This window comes from Pinus tabuliformis, chromosome 6 (assembly GCF_031772625.1).
Source record: "Pinus tabuliformis cultivar Carrire ecotype Pingquan chromosome 6, CPIR1, whole genome shotgun sequence".
In the NCBI taxonomy this organism is placed as follows: Eukaryota; Viridiplantae; Streptophyta; class Pinopsida; order Pinales; family Pinaceae; genus Pinus; species Pinus tabuliformis.
The window spans coordinates 1,333,268,029-1,333,278,345 of NC_142292.1; the positions used below are offsets into that span (position 1 = coordinate 1,333,268,029).

At 34.5% G+C, this 10,317-nt stretch overlaps 1 protein-coding gene across 1 annotated transcript; it reads left to right on the forward strand.

Moving 5' to 3' along the window:
- Positions 1-4,595: 4,595 nt before the first annotated feature.
- FBW2 (F-BOX WITH WD-40 2) lies at positions 4,596-7,937 on the forward strand. Its single transcript, XM_089426448.1, has 2 exons — positions 4,596-5,798; positions 6,595-7,937. The coding sequence occupies exons 1-2, from the start codon at positions 5,485-5,487 to the stop codon at positions 7,265-7,267; spliced, it is 987 nt and encodes a 328-aa protein (XP_089282574.1). The 5' UTR covers positions 4,596-5,484; the 3' UTR covers positions 7,268-7,937.
- Positions 7,938-10,317: the final 2,380 nt, after the last annotated feature.

Sequence of the window (10,317 nt, forward strand, 5' to 3'; positions counted from 1 at the left end):
AAATTTTAATCAAATTTTGAACAAAATCTACTAAAAAAATCCACTCCAAAAAAGAAAAACCAAAAAATCATTTCATTAAACTACTAACCATTAAGCTATTAACCACTACAAGATAAAAACATTAAAACATATCCTAAATTAAATGAAAATCCTAATATACTATTAGAAATTTCCAAATTTTTAATCAAATATAAAATTTATCAAAAAAAATCCACCTAAAAAAATGGCTTGATAAATTACTAACTACTATAAAAATATATGTTTTAAGTCATATAAGCCTATAATAAATTAAATAAAACTTATAATATACTAAATTCAAAAATCATAATATAATATATTATATTAAATTAAATTATAATGTAATATAATATAATAAAGTAGTTATGGAGAAAACTGTGTAATAAGGAGTTGTAATGTCAGATGTTTTGGGTGAACATTTCATCCATCATCTTGTCTTTAATGATGGGAGAAGTGCTCTTTGAAAGAGGTTTCAACTCTTTATCACAAAGTGTTTTCTAGAAACTACTTCTTCACTCTAACTCATAATTGTGGAAATTTGCATTCATAAATCAGAATGTATTAAACTAATTAATTTTCCTCTTTATACTAGTTTTTGGAATAGTTTTATTATTTTATGTAAAAACAAGTATAAAATAATTAATTTTCCTCTTTATATTAGTTTTTGGAATAGTTTTATTATTTTATGTAAAAACAAGTATATGCACCGTTTGCTACTTATTACTTGTCTCTCACTCAAAAAATAGAGAACCCTTATAGGGTGAATGTGATCATATAACTTAATTATATTAAGTGCATGATTTAAGCACTATAACCTTGATTAATTATATTAAGTGCATGATTTAAGCACTATAACCTTGATGGAGGGAGAATAAAATTGCTAATAATTTATTGGTACATGATAATATAGTTTTATAAAAATATGGTTGGCAACAATTAAATAATTGAACTATCAAAAAATACTATGATTAATAAAATATATTAATGGAAAAATATGAAAAAACATTATTACTAGAAAGAATACAACAATTAATAGAAAACAAACAATGAATGATTATAAGTTAATAAATATTTATAGTTAAAAGTAAGTATGATAATGAATGAAAAAATATACTAATTATAGAAAAATCCATATATTTTAATTTTTTTTGCATAATTAATTTATGTAGATACTTGGTGATAAGATTGCTATTAGAAAAAAAAAACATTATACAACAATTAATATAAAGCAAGCCATGAATTATTATAGGTTAATACATATTTATTGTTAAAAATAAGTATGATAATGAATAATATATATATAATTTATGAAGTCACTTGGCGTTTAGATTGTTATTAGAAAAAAATAACATTGTTATTAGAAAGAATACAATGATTAATAGAAAAAGAGCCAAAAATGATTATAGGTTAATAAATATTTAGTGTTAAAAATCAGTAAAGGAAACATTAAGTATGGAAAAATCCATATAAAAAATATTTTATAATTAATTTTTGAGGACATAAGAGTAACGAGTTGTCTTTAGTGCGACTTTTTGAGAGTTGTTCAGGTAGGTTTTTCTAGTCTAATTTCTCTAAAATCCAACAGTAATTTATTGAAATCACAAGTTTGACGGGTAACCTTATATAATCTAACTGCCCTAGGGGTTTTTGAGGGTGTTGAATCCATATATACAGTCAAAAAACCAGTGTACATAACACAAATCAAGATTTCACCTCAAATTTTTTCGCCAAAGTTCAAAAAATCGCACTCTTAAGAGTAATCATCCACCAATAAAAAATTAGAAATTCAAATTTTAAAAATTAAAAAATTTCAGATTTCATATCTGCCATTGTAATATTATATTGTTGTAAATAGCTTTCCGGATCCATCACATTTCATGAAAGTTGGTTATCCAAGTTTCGAACCCATAAGTGTGGTTCTGCCATTGCGATTGTAATATTATATTGTTGTAAATAGCTTTCTGGATCCATCACATTTCATGAAAGTTGTTTATCCAAGTTTAGAACCCACAACTGTGGTTCTGCCATTGTCATCTTGTTGCAAATAGATTTCCGGATCCATCATTGCAATTGTAATATTATATTGTTGTAAATAGCTTTCCGGATCCATCAATTTCATGAAAGTTGTTTATCTAGGTCTCGAACCCACAACTGTGGTTCTGCCATTGTTATCTTGTTGCAAATAGCTTTCTGGATCCATCACATTTCATGAAAGTTGTTTATCCAAGTTTCAAACCCATAACTCCTTCATCTTTAGGATAAAGAATGTGGAAAACTGATCAATATTAATTTCTTTTGATAAAACTTTTCTTTTTTACTATTTTTTTGTAAACAACTTTCAGTTTTCCACATTATTTATCCTGAATATGAATCACTGTTGTGGTTCAAAACATCGATAAACAACTTTCTTGAATGAACCACTGTTGTGGTTCAAAACGTGGATAAATAACTTTCAATTTTCCACATTATTTACCTTGAATATGAACCACTATTGTGGTTCAAAACATGGATAAATAACTTTTTGTTTTCCACATTATTTATCCTGAGTATGAACCACTGTTGTGGTTCAAAACGTGGATAAATAACTTTTAGTTTTCCACATTATTTATCCCAAATATGAACCATTTTTATGGGTTCAAAACATTTATAAACAACTTTCATGAAATGCTATGGATGCGGAAAGCTATTTGCAACAAAATTAAAAAAATAATAATATTCAAATACTAAAAATTAAATTTAATATTTAATTTTACTAAAACTTTAATAAATTTTGCATATAATTTTTAAAACTTCGGGTATTAATTAGAAATGAAAAGTATTTTGATCCAAACTAGTTACAATATACTCTCTTTTGGGCAAATATAATAAGTAGGCAAATATAATAAGTATATATTTTTAGAAAGGTCTTTCAATGCCACTGGGTCCATTTTCCTTGAAAAACTTTATCCAGGAAAGAGGCTTCATGATGGTCTTTATCCACTTTTCTAATTTCTTTTTAGTCCTCACTGTTTTTTGGTCACTGGGTCTATTTTCCTCGAAAAACTTTATCCAGGAAAGAGGCTTCATGATGGCCTTTATCAACTTTTCTAATTTCTTTTTAGTCTTTACTGTTTTTTGGTCACTTTAGATCTTCCTTTATAAAGAGCACCCTTGAAGGAGTGCCTCCTTAATCTTGACCTGTTGCAGAGTTTAAAAACTTTATCTAGGGAAGAGGTTTCATGATGTCCTTTATCAACTTTTCTAATTTCTTTTTAGTCCTTACTGTTTTTTGGTCACTTTAGATCTTCCTTTATAAAGAGCACCCTTGAAGGAGTGCCTCCTTAATCTTGACCTGTTGCAGAGTTTTGGTAGTTTTTTTCGTGTTATCTTTGTTAGATATTCAAATTCTTAAGTGAAGTCATAATAGTGATAATAGTGATGGTAAATTGGATATTTGAATTTTAGCCGACTTTTTTTGTATTGTAGTCCTAAAGTCGATGATCCTTAGCCTCAATGCTAAGGAATTCTTGTGAAAGTAGTGTTTTTGTAAATATCTTTGATTCAATAATAAATAACAAGATATTGTGTTTAATATATATATATATATATATAATGTGTCTTCTTGACTATTGCTATTAATTTGATTGTTTAATGAAAAGAAAAATCTACATATTTTGTTACATTATTATTATAATATAAAGGTTTAATGAAAATAATCTTTAAATATTGTTTTATTAGATAAATTTCACTTTAACCATTTACTTTTCAAAATGTTTTACTTGAATTGAATTGGGAGATTTTTAATGACAGAGCCAGATATCCAATCAACAAAACATCATATTTTTGAGTTAAGACTTCTCTGATTCATAATAATTTTAACAACGTCTTTTGGAAGTGTGTGATCCATAATAATTTTAACAACATCTTTTAGAAGTATGTGATCCATAATAATTTTAACAACATTTTTCAGAAGTCCGTGATCCATAATTTTAACAGCATCAAAAAAAAATCACATATTTTTGAGTTAAGACGTCTCTGATTCATAATAATTTTAACAACATCTTTCGGAAGTCTGGATCTGATCCATAATAATTTTAACAACATCTTTCAAAATCTGTCATCCATAATTTTAACAGCATCAAAAAAATCACATAAAAAATATTCTCCTCACATTCGGAACCAGAGAGTGATTCATCTTCCAAACAAGATAATCGAGTTCATCATATATAAAACATGAATGGAAAACATAAAAAAAAATTTAAAACCATTTGGGAATGCATGTAGACCGCGTTCACCACGTAGAACTCTGCTTGATCCTCTGCGAGGCTAAGCAGCATTGGCAGCTAGAAATTCGGTCTGACAGTTCACTTGCACCAGGTTTGTCCGTGGGCATGAAAAATGCATGAATGTGGGAGAAATTAATTCGGAAAAAACAGAAAAAGAGCACCTCACAAATATTTATATTTAGGCCACGATTTTGAAATATCCACAAAATATCTTGTTTCCATTTTTCAATTTAATAAAAGAAAATAGACATGCCTTTATCCATTTTAAATAAATTAGGACTTCACATAAACAATACGGATTGTTTTGTACCGTGCTGGACACGTGTCCGGAATGCAGGAATCCCTGGACAGAGGTGGAACAGGGTCCGTGGTTTAAGGGTAGCTCCCCTCGTTGGAGGCCTGTGGAGAGAGATAGCGTCCGGTACTTCAAATCCAACACTGACCACCAAGCAAAATATGGAGGATGCTCTTTAACATTGATTGTTCTTCGTTCCGCAGGGTGGGGAATTTAAGGTCTCATGGCGTTTCTTGCCTAAATCTTGGCATTAAATATGGTTTGAATGATCATTATGGGTTGGAACCCCTAAATAATTTCTAGGGTTTGATGGCAGGACGCGGTGAATTCGAGAGCTCGGATGCTTTATTTTCTGGTTAACGTTAGGTTGTAGTATCTCAGGAATGGTTTGTGTTGGGGTTTGTTTTGGAGTTTTTAGTGGATTCTGGTATTGTGAAGGAAGAATGCATTTTCTGCGTTTGAAATCAACTTGAGTGTTGCAAAAACGAGGTATTGCTTGCTTGTTTTGGAAGGTTTCAGTAGGGGCTCGGAGTCAGTGGAGGTATTTCAGGGTCTTAAATAGACTTTGGTCGCTGAAAATGGAAGAAAAGAAGTGGCGCGTCTGTGAAATGAATGGCCTGGTTCTGGAGCAGTAGATGAGGGTTTCTGGTTTTAGACGACTGGTTGTTGTTCACCCGAGGCACACTTGCGAAGCTGATAATATTGAGATTTAACGAATCAAGATGTGCGAAGTAATGTCCCAATGCGTGGTGGAAAGCATGCTTGTGGCACATAAGGCGTAAATTTAGGAAGGATTTGCTGGAGATCAGGAGTAAATAAGGGATACGGGCGGGCTCAGTTGACTTGAAGTAGGTAAGGCGGTGGCGCTTTTTGTCTGTGATAATCTTCAAGGAGGAATATTAGAGGATGCAGGACATTACGGCAGGAGGCAATCGTCCATGGGAAGAGCTTATCCCGGATGCTCTTACCCTCATTTTCAAGAAAATTCCGTTCCAGGAGATTCTGACCGTCATTCCTAGGGTTTGTAAATCGTGGAGGAAGGTGGCCATCCAGCCGGATTGCTGGCAGGAGATTAATATTGAAGATTGGTGCCGCCGTTGCAAGCCGGAGAACACGGATAGAATGGTTCGCATGCTCGTGTCCAGGAGCCGAGGTTCAATGCGCAAATTAGAGGTGTCTGGATTGAGAAACGACACGATATTCGCCTTCATTGCTAGACAGTATGTATTTCTGAACAATCTTCTAGCTATCTAAAGTTCGTTGTTTATAATTTGGCAACTCATTGTCATGAAGTTCATGGATTTAGAGATCTGTTTGTATTCGGTTTCAGTTGGTTTGATTTAACCTTTTCGGTCTTCGAATTGATTTATTATACTTGCTTGTTAACTTTTTTCATATATATTAATGGTGGGAAGAACAAATAATTGCAATGGAGGAGTTGTTAAATGTAATGTTGTTCATGGAAAACTTACAAGTAAAATGAAACTGGATTGAAGAATGAAGGATTGGCTTATCTGACTGTAAGAAGCTTGCTAGATTGTGAGAATGGACTTTGGCGAGTAATGAAGAAGGAAAATCTGGTTTTTAGGTAGTCACGGTTTATAGGGAAACTTGTAATTCTGTGATTTGCATCTAAACAGTGAGCATTTTTGTTAAGGCCGAATGAATGTCAGGAGGGTACATCTCTGTCACAACAGTGCAGTCTGATTGCTTTTAAGTTTGGGTTTTGTTGATTTCTGTAGTTCCATTGAGAAATACAGATAATAAAAGATTGCTAGTCCCTTTCCTTGCACTACAAGCGATAAGCATACCGCAGTGCAGCATTAATGGTTATATATGTTGGGTTGTATATAGTGCCTTACGAGTTATAGGATGGGATTTATGTACCTTATGAGGCCTTCCATTTCACTTATATGCCAAACCTATATGGTCATTACTGCTGCACTGCGGGGTTTCTTTGCTTGGCCTCTTTCTACACTTTTCTGCCAAAACGTTAATTTGTTTCTGTTTCTGCAGTGCCCACAGTCTTCAGATTCTGCGCATACCTATGAGTGATGTGACAGATACAGTAACTATCCAAGTGGCTCCAAAACTGGCAACCATAACCCACCTGGATATCAGCTGTTGTAAGAAGATGACTTCCTCTTCACTAGAGGCTCTGGGAAAACACTGCAAGGCCCTCACACATTTGAGTAGGAATATGCACCCACAGGGCACTCTCGGTCAATCTCCAACGGATGACGAGGCCTTTGCTATTGCTGAACATATGTCTCACTTGAAGAATTTGGAATTGGCTTATGGACTGCTTACGAATGCAGGCATGGAGGCTATTCTAAGCATGTGCAAAGAGTTGGAACACCTGGATATCCGAGGCTGTTGGAATGTCTCTATGGATGACTCCCTGGTCCTGGTCAAGCAGTGTCGTAAACTTAAGACTCTCAAGGGCCCGGTGGTTAATGACTATTATGATGACGGTTACAACTCATACGATGATTATTATTCTGATTCCAGTTGCAACATGTTAGATGATGATTATGACAACATGTGGGAGTTTGATGATTTTGATTACGATTGTGTAAGTGATGTTGGATGGGATGAAGACCTTGATGGAGTACAGTTGAGAGTATATGATGGTACAAATACTGATGACAGCAGTGATTGGCCAACAGATTGGCCAGCTTCCCCATGACCTTGTGTCCCAGCATGGGATGAATGTCTTGCGGAACCTTGCACTTGGCCTTTGGATTCCGTTTGCTTTTTCGCTGAGATTTGTTAATGTTTCCTGTTTTTAAATAGTTCTCTCCTTAAGACTGAAATTCAAAAAAAAAAAAAACCTCGCAGTTAGTTGTTAACATAAACATTTAAAAAATGCAAGGTTAGGTTGGAGTTCTAGAAGGATTAATACATAAACAGTTGTGAGCCTGAAAGGTCAGTTGTGAGCCTGAAAGGTGACGCACTTTTTGATGGGAGGGTTTTTCTAGCAGGATGGTTTTAAAGTTTCAAGCTATTTCTCTCTTCATATTTCTCTGCCTTTCCGTCAAGGTTCGATGGCTTCTCATTTTCAATATCATCCTGTTGGTCCTCTTATCCTAGGGCTGAACTACAGCCTATTTTTGTACATGATTTTCCGGTTTTTTTAGTTCTTTTTCTCTGTTATTTGAGGTTAAAGTGGAACTCTGTAATGGAGACTAAGGTTGTGTATGTTGTGTATTACCTTTAGTAGCTTAGTTGTTTATATACATTCGAACGCACGTGTGTTACTACTGCCGAACTGTTTTTGAAGTTTCTTGTACCATGGGTGATTGCTATTGAACAGGAAGGCAGAAACTATAAAAATGTTTTTTTATGCCTGAATGTCATATTGGCCTTTTCTTTTGTTTTATCAATCTATATAAATTTCCTTTTGTTTTCATTTTAATAAAATATGCTAGCCCATTATAAATATACTACAATTTTTTATAATGAAGTGCTAAAATATGATTAATCATTAAACACTATCAGCGAGCATGATATATTTTTGCATGTCCTTTACATTTAGCTTTAAATTCTCACTTTTCTATCGGCAATAGTTTAATGTGGATTGGCATGTAAATATATATGGGAAATAAATGAAGAAATTGTGGTGTGGTAATATTTTTGTCAAGGGGGCACGCATGCTTCTACAGTCGTTCATAAAATGTTGAGAATAACAGTGGAGCAAGCTAGTTTATGTAAATGTAAGTATTTGAAACAAAGTGTTTAAAAACAGTAAGTGGAAGGCGTGGTGACGATGATGCTTTTAAGTTTTACATGTAAAAGAATAGGAAATGCTGTTTTACCCATTTTTCCAAGCCAGTTTTTGAGTTATTATATGTAAAAGGAAAGGAAACGAGGTTCACATTCACTATGTAAAAGAATAGGAAAGGGTTTCCTAACATGTAGTTTTCTATAACATAGTTTGAGAGTTTTATCGGCTGGTATTTCATGTACATAATCCTCACCATGTCATCTAGTCAGGATCTGAATTTATTATCCATCTCTATTTGCCTTTAATTGAATATGAAAGTAGTGTTGAACTTGAGTTCTTCAGTTGTAAAGGAACAGGTGGGCGTTGGATGTTATTCATAAGTTTGAGGCAGGGATATATGTAATCTTGAACAGAGCAATTGCTCCCTGAGGTGTGTTTTCAGCTGAACTTGATGTTCCATGTGGGCATGGTCAGTGCTGTTCGTTGTGCTAGGCAACGTTATTTCATGGATGCTGGTGTATGAGAGAACATGTTTACCAGATTATATGTGTAAGTATCAGGTTAAGGAATGCAAATGTGAGAAATGGACAAGGTTGTCTTCTCTACAGTCATGCAAATGTGAGAAATGGACAAGGTTGTCTTCTCTACAGTTATGAATGGTTAGCAATTTGCATGTGTTAAGCATATGTTTAGATTTCTTAAAATTTATTTATTTACAAAACTGTGTCCAAACTGGAAACATCACCCATACGTCCGTACTGTAGGAACATACCAGCAATATGCAAGCAAGTCCCATTGTGTAGGAATGTAGGAACTATGGGGAAGATACAAGCAATATGCAAGCAAGTCCCATTGTGTAGGAATGTAGGAACTATGGGGAAGATACAAGCAATATGAAAGCAAGTCAAGTCCCATCGTGTAGGCTACGGGGAAGATACAAGCAATATGAAAGCAAGTCCCATCGTGTAGGAAGATGCAAGCTATATAAAAGCAAGTCCCAAACTCTGTCCTATGGAGTTTTGGTGTTTGGAATTGATTTGCAAAGAGCCCCACTTGTGTTCGAATCCAAGCTATATAAAAGCAAGTCCCATCACCAACTCTGTCCTATGGAGTTTTGGTGTTTAGAATTGATTTGCAAAGAGCCCCACCCGTGTTCGAATCTCTGGAGGCATCACCCATACGCCTGTAGTGTAGGAAGATACAATCAATATGAAAGCAAGTCCCATCACCAACTTTGGCCTCTGGAGTTTTGGTGTTTTGAATTGATTTGCAAAGAGTCTCACCTGTGTTCAAATCTCTGGAGGTGTCACCTGTACACCTGTAGTGTAGGAAGATACAAGCAATATGAAAGCAAGTCCCATCACCAACTCTGACATTTGGAGTTTTGGTGTTTGGAATTGATTTGCAAAGAGTCCCACCTGTGTTCAAATCTCTGGAGTCGTCACCCATACGCCTGTAGTGTAGGAAGATACAAGCAATATGAAAGCAAGTCCCATCACCAACTCTGGCCTTTGGAGTTTTGGTGTTTGGAATTGATTTGCAAAGAGTCCCACCTGTGTTCAAATCTGTGGAGCGTCATCCATATGCCCGCAGTGTAGGAAGATACAAGCAATATGAAAGCAAGTCCCATCACCAACTCTGGCCTTTGGAGTTTTGGTGTTTGGAATTGATTTGCAAAGAGTCCCACCTGTGTTCAAATCTTTGGAGGCATCCTCCATACACCCGTACTGTAGGATGATACAAGCAATATGAAAGCAAGTCCCATCACCGACTCTGGCCTTTGGAGTTTTGGTGTTTGGAATTGATTTGCAAAGAGTCCTCACTTGTGTTCAAATCTCTGGAGGCATCACCCATACGCTCGTAGTGTAAGAAGATACAAGCAATATGAAATCAAGTCCCATCACTGACTCTGGTCTCTGGAGTTTTGGTGTTTGGAATTGATTTGCAAAGAGTCCTCACCTGTTTTCAAATCTCTGGAGGTGTCACCCATATGCCTGTAGTGTAGGAAGATA